General features: G+C 46.2%; 1 protein-coding gene across 1 annotated transcript in view; it reads right to left on the reverse strand.

Moving 5' to 3' along the window:
• xkr6b (XK, Kell blood group complex subunit-related family, member 6b) overlaps nt 1-12,396 on the reverse strand; it is a 71,671-nt gene extending 59,275 nt beyond the window's left edge. Inside the window, exon 1 of the mRNA XM_085431703.1 lies at nt 11,500-12,396. Within this exon, the coding sequence (XP_085287829.1) occupies nt 11,500-12,062 (563 nt within the window). The 5' untranslated portion in view covers nt 12,063-12,396. The remainder of the gene's footprint in view (nt 1-11,499) is intronic.
• Between the last annotated feature and the right edge of the window lie 4,963 nt (nt 12,397-17,359).

The raw sequence follows: 17,359 nt of genomic DNA on the forward strand, positions 1-17,359 counted from the left end.
CAAAGGCAAATTGAACAATACTCTGAATCTGGCGAGTATTTGTCTAATCAAATGTAAAGATAAGGCTGGGTTTGAATGAAAACACCCATGTTAGCCCCGTTCTCGGGACATTTTTACCCTGTTTGAGGCACTCACAAGCCCACTGGTGCCTTTTAAAGACATGTTTACTTTAGAATCATTAATAAATGTATGGTTTCGTACAACAATCACAAACAAAACGACAAACAAAAGGAGCTGGACAGTTTAAGGAGTCGTTTGATATTACTGCCAATAAACTGTACATAAAAGATGGACATAGCCCTTGTGATGTCATCCTCATTTTAATGCCAGCAGTGATTTAAATCACACTTTAGGTTCTTAACATGGTCAGCACGCCTGCTTTCAGAGATTGTATATGAATCCATCCCACAGAAACAAATCCTTGCTATCTGGTGCTACACCTCCAGTCACCAAAACTGAAACACAGACAAGCCGCATTATTTGTCATGTAGTCTGATTAAAAATGCTCCAAATGTCACCAGCGTCACAAACACGCTTGACTCAATCAGCAACAAAAGGCAGACTGTACTCTCTAAGGAAGAGAGTGAAGGAGATGACTTTAGGCAAAAGGAGAGAGCCACGGGAGGACAGGAGGAGTTCACTGCCAGCTGACTCACCACTCTCTGATCAAAGCGCGAAACAGGACCTGGAAATGTGTTATTCTCAAGGTGTGTGGTTCCTGTAAGAGAGCAAGATGCTGTGACGTGAGACTGCATATAAAGAGGTGTATAAAAAAACAGCTTCTCCCTACTCCCTTGAGGTTCACGTACACACGTATGTGCGTGTGTGTGTGTGTGTGTTTGTGTGATCCGCATACAGATCTCTGTCTGGTAACCCATCTGCCCCCCGTGTGCTTGATATTCAGTCATGAGCCTGCCTCTGTCTTTTGAACAGCGTGGAGAGGCAGAAAGAATTTAGCATCAGGGCCTTCAGGCGTCTACGACAAAATATTGTTTTGCTTAGGAGGCCAGCCTGAGGCGGTTAAATCAAGCATGATCACATGCTTTTTATCCGTATTCATTTGCCCTGCACTGAACTTAAGAGCCTTCTACAGTAACAGCTGGCGTTACCGCCTGTAGAAACAAGACTGGAATGAACCAACATGTTAGCTACTCATTTATTTACAGGGTTACCCTTACGTACCCATGTGTTGTCAAAACCCTCCACTAAAGCTTGTTGAGTCTTTTACAAGACCCAGTTTAATCACCCATCTGTTTATTAAGAGGTGAAACATCTGGATTTGAATACCCACTGAATGAAACGTTTTCCAGCAATGCTCCAGCCTCAACCAAAGTCATGAAGAAATGGAACCAAAACAGCAATTGAGTTCTCTTTTTCAGCTCTCTCCCCCTCATCTCCGCTTCTCAAATGACTAAGGCAAATATTTCTCTGCCATTTATGGCTTTCTGTCTCTTTACCCCCGGCTGCGGCGCATTCCCAAGAAAGCCGGCTTTTCTTGTATTTTGATGGGCTCCTCTGTCACATAATTGGGGGCTGTCTTGGAGAGCTGGCTTTAAAGGTTTGTTCCCTGTTATCACTGCTAATGAGAAAATGAGCAGCGTTACACTGATGTGATCCACCAATTGGAATGTAATGTGCTGCCTGTAAATAACACACAACAGAGGTAGATGTGCACCTGAATTTAAAAAAAAAGGTTTGCTAGCTGATGTATTTTGATGTCTTTAGCATGTAAATATAAATACATAATATGTTTTATATATCTTATTTTAAAGGAGATTCCCTGTCTTTGCTACCAGCAAAGAGAATAAGCAGTCCAATAAGACCCCAGGCATCGATCGCTCCTTCCCTTCATTCCAAAAATACTCCAGTGCCTCCACGGCGGAGGGAACAAGATGTTCCCATCTTTCACCGCTTTAAACTCTCAATATGTAATTGCCAATCACCAATCCATCCAAGCCTTCATCGTTCCCTTCTTTCACCCTCTCGGCTGTTTTTTTTTTTTTTTTTTGTCTTTCTTGTGTTTTTTTTGCATTGACATGGCAGCTGGTTGCATTGAATCATCTCAGTGTCTTGCTTCACTGCGTCTACAAACCTTTTTTGGCAACTACAAGCAGCCCAGCCAGCCAAGGGAGGCTTTTGTTGACTCCTTCGCAGACTGTATTAATATTTACCAGGCTCTGAAACTGTCACAGGCTGGGTCTCTGACCCAGCGCTCTGAGTTCATGTTTGTATTTGTCTCATTTTGTTATGTGATTTAGTTTGTGTTATTTCCTATCTGCCTTTAGTTTAGGCAGTTATTGTTCCTGGGTTTTCTATGTTTTGGGGTTTTGTATTTATTCATCACATATTAGGTCTGTTAAGTTGTGTTGTCATGTTTTAGTATTTCCTGTTTTATTCTCATGTGTTCTTTGTTTATTGTATTTAGCTTTCCTCTCCTGGTCCTGTCATTAGGTTTATGTCTGTCAGCTGTTTTCCCCCATGTGTCGCCACTTCCCCTGATCACCTCATGTCTGTATTTAAGCCTTTTGTTTTCTTCATGCCATTGTCAGGTCGTCTGCTCATCCATGTCTCATCTCCAGGTACCCATGTCAGTTCACTATGGTTAAGGTTTTTCATGTTTTGTTATTAGTTCACCCAGTTTAGGTTATTGTTTAGTTTTCACCGATGCCCTATTATTTTGTACCCTCGTTGCCAACCTCAATAAACGGCTTGTTTTGTTAATCCACACCACATTTTGGTCTGCGTTTGAGTCCTCCTCTGCAACACATACGGTCTGCCCCAGTCAGACCGCGACAGTACGACCTGACCACTATGGACTCAGCAGACTGCGAGCTTTACGAGCGTCGGGAGGCAGCCTTCGCCCAGCTGGAGGAGGAGCTCCGCTGGAAGCCGTGGCGTACCCCCGACTACGAGCGCATTTTCCACGGGACTCGGCTAGCTCTCGGAGGTCCCAAGAGCTGCCGAAAGTCCCCGCCTGTTGCGCTGCCTGCATCTAAGCCTCGCTCGCTTCAGGTGGGAGTCCTCCGTGTGGCTTCAGGCGCTCACGCTCCAGCCTCGGTGTCACCATTCTGTGCACCAGGGGCTCAGTCGCTCGCTCCGCCAGTTTCCTCTGTTCGCAGGAAGCGGCGCGCACGCCGCCATAAACCGGACATCGCTGAGCAGCTCACGGTGGTGAGTGAAAATGACTTTTATTCTCACGTCCCGTCTGACATTAACAACAATCGGCTCACTTCCGATCCATGGGGAATTTCCCTTATGGATGACGACGTGGACTGGGAGGATCCGTTTTGTTTTACTCCCTCTACGCAGGGAGGGATGAAAGACAATTCCCGCTCGCTTAAGTCTGCACATGCGGTTAAAGGAAAAACTGTTAACACTTCTACCAGGTCTACAACACTCAGTTCAGGTTTTGTTAAGTCTGGTTCAATCATCCCCAAGTCAGCTCACTCTAAGACCGTTAACCCAAGGACTGCTAATACTAAGACTGCTAAACATGAAGTGGACGGCGGATTCATTTTTGCTAGGTCTGTTTTTGTCGACCCAATACATATTAACCCTAAGCCTGCCGTTTCTAAGACTGTTTTTTCTGAGCCTGCTCCTTTGCCTGTTCGTGTTTCTGCTGCCAGGGCAGCTCGGGCCCAGCGTACCCCTGCACCCGTACCAGTTCCTCGGGTGAGGGAGTCTGAGGCCCAGCTGGTCCCTGCTCTGGTTTCCAGGCCAGCTGAGGCTCTGTCCGTTTCTGCACCCGTACCAGCTCCTCGGGTGGGAAGGGCAGTTGCCCAGCCGTTGCCGGTGCCTGTCCCGGCTTCCGGGGTGAGGGGGGCTGTGAACCAGTCCACCCCTGCACCCATGCCGGTCCCCAGGGTGAGGTCAGCCAGGATACAGCCCGTCTCCGCACCCGTACCTACTCCTCGGGTGGGAGTGGCTAGTGTCCAGCAGGTGCCTGCACCCGTTCCTGTTTCTACTGAAGGCTCAGGAGAATTCAGTCCGCAACCAACACCACCATCACTACTGCATGCTTTTCAGTCTATAGCTCAGTCATTAGCTCTGTTAGCAGCCCAGTCAATAGTTCATTTTCCTGTGTTTCCGTTAGCTCAGCCCTTAGCCCACTGTGCAGCTCAGCCAGCTCCCCATTGTTCAGCTCAGTTATTTGCTCAATCACCTGCTCAGCCTTTTGTTCAGCCAGTAGTCTCGGCACCTACTGGTCCTGCCACTGCTTCTGCTGGAGGGCCCGAGGAGCCCGTCCAGCCTCATGCCTCGTCTGCTGGAGGGCCCGAGGAGCCCGTCCAGCCTCATGCCTCGTCTGCTGGAGGGCCCGAGGAGCCCGTCCAGCCTCATGCCTCGTCTGCTGGAGGGCCCGAGGAGCCTGTCCAGCCTCATGCCTCGTCTGCTGGGGGGCCCGAGGAGCCCGTCCAGCCTCATGCCTCGTCTGCTGGGGGGCCCGAGGAGCCCGTCCAGCCTCATGCCACGTCAGCTGGGGGTTCAGGAGAACCGCACCAGCCTCATGCCACGTCAGCTGGGGGTTCAGGAGAACCGCACCAGCCTCAAGCCACGTCAGCTGGAGGGCCCGAGGAGCCCGTCCAGCCTCAAGCCACGTCAGCTGGAGGGCCCGAGGAGCCCGTCCAGCCTCAAGCCACGTCAGCTGGAGGGCCCGAGGAGCCCGTCCAGCCTCCTTCAGATTCTGCTTCTGTTTCGCCTGCTGCAGCTCCAGCCTGTGCTTCGCCTGCTGCAGCTCCAGCCTGTGCTTCGCCTGCTGCAGCTCCAGCCTGTGCTTCGCCTGCTGCGGCTTCAGCCTGTGCTTCGCCTGGTGCGGCTTCGTCAGAGCCTTCGTCTTCGCCTGGTGCGGCTTCGTCAGAGCCTTCGTCTTCGCCTGGTGCGGCTTCGTCAGAGCCTTCGTCTTCGCCTGGTCCGGCCTGTGCTACGCCTGGTCCGGCTTCGTCAGAGCCTTCGTCTACGCCTGGTCCGGCCTCTGCTCCTGCCTCGCCTGGTTCGGCCTCATCCGAGTCTTCCTCGGCTTCTGCTTCTGCCTCGCCTGGTCCGGCCTCATCCGAGTCTTCCTCGGCTTCTGCTTCTGCCTCGCCTGGTCCGGCCTCTGCTACGCCTGGTCCGGCCTCATCCGAGTCTTCCTCGGCTTCTGCTTCTGCCTCGCCTGGTCCGGCCTCTGCTACGCCTGGTCCAGCCTCTGCTTCAGCGTCGCCTGGTCCTACGGCTGTTATGCCGCCGCCCAAGCCTCGCTCTGCACCTGGGAATCTTCGGCCACCTGCTGGACGTCACCGCCGTCGAGGTCGGCCGCCTGAACTGTTTCTACGCCGTTGCCGTCCGCACGGACGGCCCCCGGAACTGTTCGACCATGGACTTCTGTGCCGTCGGCCTCCGGGCCGGCCCCCTGATCACTTGAACTATGATTTTCTGGACCGTCACCCTCCGGGTCGGCCCCCTGAGGAGTCATGAACTGTTCCCTGCGCTCCTGTGATTTTTGATGGACATTTTGTTTTTTTTGGCCTTGTTTCTGGCCCTCCGTCCTGGACCCCCACCGCCCGCCCTTGGTGGGTTGTTTTTGGTTTTGTTTTTCGTGGTTTTGGGCGTCTGGAATCCGCCCTTGAGGGGGGGGGCTCTGTCACAGGCTGGGTCTCTGACCCAGCGCTCTGAGTTCATGTTTGTATTTGTCTCATTTTGTTATGTGATTTAGTTTGTGTTATTTCCTATCTGCCTTTAGTTTAGGCAGTTATTGTTCCTGGGTTTTCTATGTTTTGGGGTTTTGTATTTATTCATCACATATTAGGTCTGTTAAGTTGTGTTGTCATGTTTTAGTATTTCCTGTTTTATTCTCATGTGTTCTTTGTTTATTGTATTTAGCTTTCCTCTCCTGGTCCTGTCATTAGGTTTATGTCTGTCAGCTGTTTTCCCCCATGTGTCGCCACTTCCCCTGATCACCTCATGTCTGTATTTAAGCCTTTTGTTTTCTTCATGCCATTGTCAGGTCGTCTGCTCATCCATGTCTCATCTCCAGGTACCCATGTCAGTTCACTATGGTTAAGGTTTTTCATGTTTTGTTATTAGTTCACCCAGTTTAGGTTATTGTTTAGTTTTCACCGATGCCCTATTATTTTGTACCCTCGTTGCTAACCTCAATAAACGGCTTGTTTTGTTAATCCACACCACATTTTGGTCTGCGTTTGAGTCCTCCTCTGCAACACATACGGTCTGCCCCAGTCAGACCGTGACAGAAACACAGGCAGACATCGACCATGAGGCGATTCCTTCGTGTTGCTTGGTGGTAAGCCCGTTCTTGTTTTTTGGATTAAAGCATAATCCAACCAACCAGATTTTGCAGTGTTTAAACATTGCTTGCTGCAGTAAGGGGGTGTGAGGAATTGGTGGAGGGGGAGGGGGGGGATCCCCACGCTGTTGGCTTCTGTTCAGCTGGAGAATTCCTTAAAAACCAAGATGATCGTAGGATTTGAGTGACGCTATATGTTAACCGGTCTGAGTAGCAATCTCACTGGCAATTCTCCATATACACTGTAGATGTGTTTTTTGTTTTTTTGTTTTTTTCTTTTCATTTTCTTGCACTGAGTTGGAAAGAGAATTTATAAGAGTAGAAAAAAAAGCAGTAATACATCCCACACACAGCGATGATCTTAGACACCATATTTAAAATACTACTTTCTCGCTAACCAGATTGAAACCTTTCAGCCTACTCTATTGATTCAGATGGACATGGCAAAATGAAAAATATACATAAACTCATAATACTTTCAAAGTTTTCCCTTGTGTGCTGACAAACTGTCAAGAACCGAGTGAAGGTTTAAAGTGTGCGAGAGGAAGGACTCAAAATGTGCACCAAATACAAAATAAGACAAGCAAATTTGATCATATCCAAACACGGTACGCAGTTCCCAGATGACCCCTTCATCACTGTGGTTACAACACTGTGAAAAAACAGAGCTGCATATGCCTGGGAGACAGGAAAAAATCAATACACAGTCCCATATACAAGCACCCTTTAATATTCACTGAGTGTAATCTGAAACCAGGACCTCATAAGGTTAAAAATACCAAGATGAGGCGCTGAAACTTTCTTGGTGCTCGAGGTAGAATTTCAGCACTGACACCAGCAGAGCAGTCGTTTCACAGAGGCACAGCTCCCCAGCCTTTTTCTTATATTCTGACAAATTATCACCATCTTTCAGATTACTTCTCAAATGCCAGTTGTGATCACCAAAACCTTTAAAAGAAAAACAACCCCTTCCAGAAGGATTTTGTTTTTTCAAACAACCCACCTACTGGACTTATAAAAGCACCAACATGAAACTTTTAATAGTCATTCATAATATACCACGTACAGTCTTTTATCCAGGGCTGAACGAGACTCGTGGCTCGCCTTGTAATCGGAAGGTTGCTGGTTCGAGCCCCGGCTCGGACAGTCTCGGTCGTTGTGTCCTTGGGCAAGACACTTCACCCGTTGCCTACTGGTGGTGGTCAGAGGGCCCGGTGGCGCCAGTGTTCGGCAGCCTCGCCTCTGTCAGTGCGCCCCAGGGTGGCTGTGGCTACAATGTAGCTTGCCATCACCAGTGTGTGAATGTGTGTGTGAATGGGTGGATGACAGGTTGTGTAAAGCGCTTTGGGGTCCTTAGGGACTAGAAAAGCGCTATACAAATACAGGCCATTTACCATTTACAATGTTTAAAACGCTGAATGGGAATGGATGTCTCAGACTAGCCACTTGTTGCTCTGATGCATATTTTCTTAATGTGCCCTTAGTCGGGGAGCTGACGAGAAACAGCTTAAAAAAACAAAACAAAACAAGAATGGCCAAAGTTAATGCAGAAGAATGTGAAATATTCTGACCTTAATTGTTAAGGTTGGTTTAAAAAACGACAATACTGGATGGTTCCAACCTCTTAAATATGCCCACGACTTCCACTTCTTTAACCTGTGATGCACACTTTCACCTTCAGCCAACAACCACACAAGACAGAAGACAGATGTGTAGGGACATGTAAACCGAATGTTTTGCCTAACATCTGGATTGCTTGTTTAAACCAATAAACGCTTCAGTCGTGTTAGAACAATCTTTAAAAATGTTTTGCCAAATACCAGTATCTGTGGCTGAAGAAGCAATGTGATGTTAATGCGTTCACTTTTTAGTGGTTAGCAATCGCTGCTGCACAAGTGTTGCTCACTTTGGCGGAACAGCACAGGAGCTTGCCACTTTTACACAGCTATTAGAATTAAAAAAGAGAAGGGGTAGACTATGCCCCGCCCCAGTTCTGCGGGGAATTCCCAACCTCCTGAAACCCTCTGAAATTTCTGTATGGATTCCTGCAATGAGGTGCGGATGGATGCAGTTCTCTTTCAGCCAGGCACTAATTTGGGCTTACACTGATTAAGCTGTTCATCGTGCTGCCAGGAGACCGCTGTGTATGTGCGATCCGCTAAGCGTATGTGAGGAGAATCTCTAAAGCTCAAGGAGACACCATCAGCGGTGCTGGCGACTCACGGGGAGAGAGGACATGAAAGAGCTACGGACAGCCGGTGTCATAGTGGGATTACAGATGGGAGAGGAATCCTCCCCACTCTGTCAACAATTAACAAGCAGATAACTGCAAAACAAGCTCGGCGATTCTGTCATCGGCTCGGTCCTCAGGTACACAAAGAAGGAGAGGGGGGAAAGAAAGGAGCTAATTGAATGTAGATTTGAAAGTAGAACTCAGTAATGAGACATGATGAAGCAGCGTTTTTGACTCCTGTCAGCACTTCAGGTTGTTTCCTCGTATTAATGATGGCAAAACATTTCACAAACTGATACTGCAGCAGCTTGCCTGAGAATGGCCATTATTGGTCATTTGAAATCCAGTCATGAAAAAACAACAACATCACCCATAAAAGAAACAAAAGACATGCTTCTCAAAGTTTAGACACAGCTGATGAAATGCAACAAAGTGAACTAGGTAGAGAACAGTTTAATATATACGCACGCCACATGATGCAGCGCAGTATGACAACATATGCTGCTTATTGGCAGGGTGGCATCTTGCAGCGTCTAATAATCTCCATATCAACTGTTATCCCTGTGGGGCTCAGGTTATGAACTCTCACTAAGCTGACAAGAGCAGCTTCTGACCCTCCACTCCAAACCAGCAGCCAGGCGGATCATGTCCAAAGGGAGAAAGTGGCCTGACAATGATCCCCTGCCCCCAGGTTTTGTGCTGTCACAACATACACAACAACACATTATGTTTCCTTGAGTTCCTCATAAGCAACGTTTAATCACTCCGGTCTGTTGTTGTACTTTAACCATCTTGGATTTCTCTTGTGCAAATTCTTACTTTTCATGTTCATGCAAAGTTGAAGTTGTTTGGTATAAACTTAACTTTGCTATTTTACGCTTATGCAGCTGGGATCAGGGGAACAGTTACCAGGCAACCAGAGGAGATTATACAGGAAGAGTCAGGCTGGGGTCCCCCATTTCCATCTTTGAGCTTAGCTAAGCAAGCCAGCTGCATGTGGAAGTTGATATATTTAAAAAGATTTTTTAAAATAGTTCAAGTGTGGCACTGAGCTCATTTAAATATGGCAATAGAACAGGATAAAATACCTATTTTCCAGCTGCTGTTATATAATGGGTTTACTGGAGTTCGTAGGCACCTAAACAAAGATGCACACAGTCATATCAGACTAATAACACTACTGATGGCTCACTTCCATCTACAAATCTCTGTAAGCCAAGCCACTGAGCCAGCATGTCTACCAGGACCCTGGTGTAATTAATACAGCCATAATCAATTATATTGTTTACATCAGTGTTTTTCCTTACATGCTGAATATCTGAAGAGAAGCAAATATCTAATGTGTTTCAGCAAATGCTCGTTGGTATTTCTCTAAAACAGAGTGTGCAACAATGAGGTTAGGCAAATTAGGGTTCTCTCCATTTTTGTACATTTTTACTTAGGATGCATATGACCAACCACTTTCACCATCAACACAAGCAGTGTCTTTGACTGGGTGCCTGCTAACAGCACTCTCCATGCCCTCAACCCACTACAGACATGAGCAAAAATAATCAATCGAATCACACTAGAGTAAATAAACATGAGCCAATGCAACTGCAGCTAATCAGTCTAACAGCCTATAGGTGTACCTCAAAACGGGTTGGATGGGGGAAAACTACTGGAGACCCACCAGCAAGCACTAAATTTAACTTTAGTGCAGTAGTGAGGTTGTTTTTTTTTTTGTTTTTTGTTTTTTTTTTCAAGAACATAAAAAGGACATTGGGCTTTTTTTCTTTACACTAAACTGCAAGGCTCAAAATTGGAAAAATGGCACGAGAAGATATCTAATTTAATTGCCCGTGCCATTTTTTCCATAAAGGTCAGTGAGTTTTAGTTCACATTTTACTCTTACGCGTGTGAGTAATTTAGCCCGTAGCACAGATGTTACTGTGCATCACACTAAGTCACGGCTTAGGAAAAAAATCCATTTGTCCGATGAGGAGCAAAAAGGCTGCTCTCAAACACAAACACCGTAAAAGAATGAGGTGGACCCTTCCGCCGGTTCCCACGGTGTACTGCTTTACATTTTCCCCACTTCTCTCTGGGCAGCCGTCATGCGTTACTTTTACCCCCATTAAATGCCAGCCACTGCGTCTGTCTGCACCAAAAAAAAAAAAACAACAACAACAACTCGTCGGCCAGAAGCTCCGACTAAACAGCCCACATAGTAGGAGAGCTATGCGCACCGGTGTCACATTTACTACTATAGACTCTAGATGTCACAGATTGCGCGCTGAGATCTACACATTTAAGCATCTCCGTAGTCCCCCCGGCTCATCAATTTGCATGGCCAAAAAAAGCGGATTTTGGTGACCAAAATCTGTCGAGCGTCGCAGAGGAATCGATGACATCATGTCTGTGGGGGGAAGATGTAGTTTTTGCGAGCCGTGAAAACAGATGCTCGTCTGGCCTCTGGTTGGAGTATCTGATGCGGGGAGGGGAAAGCGGGTGCATTGAGGCGACTGTGCACTGTGATGTGAGCGACACACACACACACACACACACACACACACACACACACACACACACACACACGAGCTTTAGGTTACTACCTGCTCCGTCTGAGCAAATAGCTCTCTTCCCTCCCCACAAAAGCGCAATGGCGCACTGTGGTGCACGCACAGCGGTGCGATTTCTGTGCAGATGTGGACACATTTGCGCAACTAAAACGCGCGTGGTGTGACTGAATGTCGAAATAAGCTAAAATGTAAAGGCATACATGTGAGCCACAATGAGGCTGAGAGCCGAGCGTAACGGCATCACAGTGGTGCTGATGTTTTTTTTTTTTTACCCCAGCCATGTACACAAGATCGGGTTATACCAGGTGACAGTCAAGAAGAGGTTAGAAGGCTGGCTGAGTGGATAGAGGAGAGGAGCTGGAAACACTGCGCTTTTAGGAGCTTAACCGATTCTTTTGAGGCCCAAACTTAAAAGTTTGTCTTACCTCCACACTTGTCCCATCTGAAAGATGTGTATAAGGGTCTGCCAGACCCAGACGGAGAGGCGGCAGCACCTGTCTCTTTGCAAACTGGCTGTAGCTCTACGACTACTCAGCCCCTCCACGGAGCCCAGTCCTCCCCCCGTGTAATCCTGGACAAACCACCTGAAGCTCAGGATCTGAACCAGAACCGAGGGCACCAGCACGAAGAACAGGGTCAGGCCTGACCACAGGAAGTCCTGTTTGTGATAATAGTCGACGGCCAGCCACAAATCGGTCCCCACGTCCCAGAAGAACACCAGCAGTGCCAGGATGATCCACAGGCAGTCCAGCCAGAGGCGTTCCTCCTGCGGTGGTCGCGCTGCATCTCTTCCCTTCCCCTTCCCCCGGAGGTAATGCAGGCAGGCGCTCCGGCAGCCCCAGTAGCACGACGAGGTGTTGCAGCAGTGACAGATGTGGAATGAGCTGCCGTCCCGAGTGTCGTCCTCTCCCGTCCCCACCACCTCGTCCAGATTGTGCAGCTGGGCGAAACCGGTGACGACCCCGCGACCATCGGATTTCGCTGCCATCTTTCCCTCTGATGTTCCCACCTCCTCCGGCTTCCGGGGTTCGTGACGACACTTCCCTGACACCTGTTTTGCACCCCAAATGTTGGAGCCATCTAAAAGCGGGGTGTCAGCGCGTCGCCGTCGCTCGCTCCGTCCCCAGAAAGCGCACCGGTGGCGCAACAGACGCGGCACATTTTCCCCTGCTTTCCCTCCACTGCAGATCTACTCCCACCTGGCAACAACAATCTAATCTGCGAGTTCAAACAATTTAATTGGCAACTCATGCGTCCGACTGCGATCCAACAATTTTTACCTGCGCATTAATCTCATTTCCTGCTGTTTCCCATCTCTGCAGCTCGCCTCCAGCTGCAAGCGGAGTGCAATGAGCAGACGGTCCCTCCACTGTCCCACGCCGACGTAACTCACCCCCCCCCCCCCCTCTCTCTCTCTCTCTCTCACACACACACACACACACACACACACACACACACACACACAGACTCACTGCCAACGTGGTTGCCATCTAGTGTCTCATTTGAAGCCCCAAAATATGCAGGAGTGGGCCGACTGCATAATGTAGATGGTGATTTGGTGATGACTTGAGTGTTTGAATCAATCACACTGACACAGTTTGGAGTCACTGTTTGTGGGATGCAAACAGAAGCTCCTCCGCTTACGAAAAAAAACAAAAAAACCCCAAGACGTCAGCTCCCGAGAGTTTACGTGAACTGCTGTGGTTTTCGCTATGCGTGTGAGCGCATATGAGGTTATTTTCTCTCGTAAATGTTTAGACTTTTAATACAAAAAGAGCGATATGGGTAACTTCTATACAAAATATAAGATGGGGTTTGTTTCAGTGGGAATCAGAGGGGTTAAGCGTATACTGAAAAGCACCCCCACCCCACCCTCGGGTTACATGTGGGAACAAAGGGCTGGTGAGTCCGCTGCAGGCTCAACAACTGTGATTAGAATGTGCACACTGAGCTGCCACGCAGGGTCATATCCAATGTGAGATTGATTGGATCATGTCCGCTTCACCCCCGCTGTCTGCTCAGCTCTGCCTGTGCGGACTTGATGGGAGCTGTCTAGTGCTGAATCCTCGACAGCTCTGTCTTTATTCCCAAAGGGCCTAATTGAGAACGCTTCGTCTGAACTAGTTATCTATCTAACAAGGTTGCTGTAAGTAAACTGAAACTGAAAATTAAGGTGAAATATACAATTTTAGTTTGTTTGCTAAAATATTTTTTGTAGGGAAAGAAAATAAAAATGAACTGAAATGATTTTGTGAACAACTAACTCAAATAAACTCAAACTATAAAGAAAACATCCTTAGGTTTACTCCTTGTCAGTCTGGCAAAATGTATTATCACAGCTTGCCTGATGAGGCTTTAGTTTGTACTGAGACTTAGCATTTCTACAAAACTGTGAGTTAACTACTTTTAAAAAGCTCTGTTTTGTATTGTGCTACTTATGCTGATTTTCCTATATCTTGCCTCTGGCATGTTCCTTCATACAATATTAAATAAAAACACTAAAACTAATGAAAAACTAAACGGAAATGCAAAAAAAATAAATAAATACAAAAAAAGCCCTAACTAAATAAAACTAAATCAAACAGTCAAAATGAAATTAAAATGAAAACTAATTGGAGGACACAAAACTATAACATGTCTGGTACTCAACTAACAAAAGCATCCCTAAATATTTACACTCACTGGCCACTTCATTAGGTACATCAAGTCATCATCTTATTATTATTAGTAGTATCGAATCAGCCAATTACATGGCAGCAACTCCTTTACATTTAGGGGTCAGGCCTAACTAGTTTATGTTCAAGCTGAGCATCAGAATGTGAAAGAATGGCGGTTTAAGTGATTTTGAGCATTGGATGGTTGTTGGTGCCAGACGAGCTGGTCTGAATATTTCAGAAACTGATGATCTGCTGGGATTTTCCCCACACAACCATCTCAAGGGTTTACAGAGAATGGGCTGAAAAAGAGAAAATATGAAGTGAGCAGCTGTTCTCCGGGTGAAAATACTTTGCTGAAGCAGGGGTCAGAGGAGAAGGTCAGACTGCTTCAGCAACAGGCAACAGCAACTAAAATAAGCACTTGTTACAACCAAGGAAGGCATAAGAGCATCTCTGAATGCACAGCACATCAAATCTTAAGCCACACCAGACCACACCAAGTGACACTACTTCAGTAAGCTCAGGAACCAGAGCTCAATCCAATAGTGCATCTTTGGGATTTAAATCAAGGATATGCAGCCAACTGCAGCAACTTTGTGATCCTCATGTCAAACAAAATCTCTGAGGAGTGTTTCTAACCAGGGTCCACCAGTTATTTGGCTCAGAGTAGCAGGTATAACTTCGTTAGTACCTCAGGTCTCTAAACAGTGCCTTGTGATCAGCACTCTGGATGCACACTCAGGTCTAATGGCCTGGGGTAGGCAGTGAAAAAAAGGCCTCAGAGCAATAACAATTAAAAAACAAAACTGTTTTCTTGTAATAACAATAATTTTACACACAAAAAAGCAAAACACAAACCTACAGTAGTGGTTTGGATCAGAGATGAGTTACCTTTAACCCTGTGAGGTCAGTGATGACCCCAAACCTGGTCCTAAATCCCAACATTTTGAGAGATAAACAAATAAATACTTATTTGTTAGAAAAAGCAATGTAAATAGCTGTTACGTGCATCAATTCAAATATTTTTATTTCTAATTTGCAAGAACATTTTCTTTTAATTGGTGGGAGAACATTTTAAACATACAAAAATCGACACATCCAGAAAGCATGGGATCAGATGGACTCAGAGGGCTGAAAGAATACAAAGCAGGAACAATAAGGCTTTTTTGAGGAGTAGGTCTGGGGTGACGATTTTCTAAGGGTGGCATACGCAAAATTATTCAGGCAGTATGTGTGTGATCCCCATCCAAGTACAAGGAATCCGCGAAGCAGTGTGGCTTTACTTCAAATGTAAATGTGGCATCCTGTGAATAATATGTTCAGGTTGAACAAATCAATGATGCACTGTAGGCAAGGCTGTGTTATGATTTCAGAGGTTAAATCAATACAAGTGGCAATGAGAAGCTAATAACAAGACTGTGGGATTCTCCTCTACTTTGGATGAGTATTAGTGATGCTGTAAATAACATCTATCTGGCTTATGTTAAATTTTACCATGGGTCACTTCTACTGATGTGAATAATTATCCCCAGAATATCAATGTATGAATCTAAGAAGGCAGCTCATGCTTTGTTTTTGTTTGTGTGTGTATGTAAATGTATATAAACCATGAGAGAATGAGAGAAAAAGAAGTTCTAATCAATTGCAAAAAAGAAACACTGAGCTCTATCACTATTCATTGAAGGAGCTTAATCAACTTGATCAGAGGCAATAAGCCTACTGATGGAGCACAGAAGTGCAAATCCAGACATTTGTCACAGTGAAAAATCACAACAGATTCTGGTGTTAGACTCCGCAACTACATCGAAGTCATTATCTGCCTTGACAGACAGCTCTGATTCACTGGACATGCCCAAAATAACATCACACAAACAAGAACCATTCAGAACAGAAGGTTAAAGTGAAGGAATGAATCATGGATGAGATTGTCTTCATCAGAAGATGAATGAAGAGCCCGGGTGAGTAATTGGTGTTGGTGTGGGTACTAATTATCCAGCCCCTAAGATTTGCCAGACGATGTTCCAGCATGTTCGGAACTCCTCAATAAATGTCAAAAAATTGCTCTGTGGGAAGTGTGGGAGTGAGCATTCAGTTCCCTCGCGACAAATTTGGACACTTAACAGATCACAGTTTGACGTTAACTGGGAGCCTGTCAGTGCACCTTTAATGGGAAATGTGGGTACGTCTTTGGCAAGAGTTACATGCAGTGATTTCCCACGTTCCACGGAGTTACAGTCATTATGCTTCACCCACTTTTATATTTATAACTTCTTCTTTTTTGTAGGTTGTGGATCTTTTATAACAGATGCTAAACTAAATCAGCTTCACATTTCTCAGAGCATCCTCTTAAAAAAAAGATAGAGGTTAAGTTAGTCTGTTGTATTCTGTGAAGTGCATGTTTGGTTTGAAAGTTATTTTTTATCAGTTCATCTCGTGACAGCAAAGCATCTTCTCCCCAGAAGAAGAGCAGTTATTTGGTTTGTAATGCAATGCTGGGTTTCACATTCAATTTAGCCCTGGCGTCTATACAGCGCTCCCTATGATGTGGGCTGGGAAGGCCCAGAGAAAACCATCTATTGTGAAGCTTGGACAGGCTGCAAGTGAAGCAAATACCGTGCTGATTTGCAATACATCACAGACACACACACACACCCACACAATGCTCAGAATGTCTAAAACAAAATGGTCCACAGTAGCCTCTGCCAAGCTATCTGCTATTCTTCTTCTCTTTCTAAAAGCGTTCACCTCTTTAGGGAGTCTGCCGTTCAGACTCCTTGTGTGTTCCTTCATATGCTTTAAGATCTCAGCAGGCAGTTGTCCTCGCTATTCAGCGAGCTAAGACAAAAACCTCAGGCAACGTTTCTTCTGCTGCACGCCCTTTCTTTAGAATAAACTCCCCAGCCGCCTTCAGCTAATGCAGCGCACACATGATCTTTAAAGCCCGACTCAAAATGTCATTATCTCTAATGAGTATGAGTGTGTGCAGCTTTTTAATCTCCTGATTATTTAATCAGCATCCATAAAGCAGAAAAGTGCAGTTTAGTTTGAGCTCATGCTTAGCCTTGTCAGTAGGTCCCCTCCTCCTCTGTCATTTGTGTTTAAGGGTACTGAAGTCTCCTGTGTCAGTTCTGCCCCTGCCAGCTGCCTACTGGCTCCTCCTTCTCTACCCCCCCCCCCCCCCCCCTCTCTCTCTCTCCTCTTCTTCCTCCTCCTCCTCCTCCTCAGGCCAGATATGACTTCTCTTTGCTCTCCTTGTTAAACTTTGCTACACCGGCCTGTAAAACTGTACTTGGAACTACACAAAGACCCAACACTAGACTTTTTTTCCTTTGGGGCCTTGAATCATTGGACTTAATATTAACTGTTAAAACTCTGTCTTCAGTTCACTTTAACTCCTATTTTTTCAATTGTATACCGGACTCAGCAGGTCATTGTTGTCCACTTATTTTTTCTTTTTGTTGTTGTCTAAGTTGTCTTGATACATTTACATTGTAGTTTACAGCTTGTGCGTTTCCCTGACTTACTGCAGTCTTACCTTGCATACCTATCTGTGATCAGTGGTATTATCAGGCCTCCACCACCAGGCTGGATCAATAATTTAGTGTAATTCCAATTTTTTTTTACAGTC

The sequence above is a fragment of the Copadichromis virginalis genome, linkage group LG15 (assembly GCF_057382275.1).
Source record: "Copadichromis virginalis isolate Kocher_CV1m ecotype Utaka linkage group LG15, C_Virginalis_male_GT1.1, whole genome shotgun sequence".
Lineage (NCBI taxonomy): Eukaryota > Metazoa > Chordata > Actinopteri > Cichliformes > Cichlidae > Copadichromis > Copadichromis virginalis.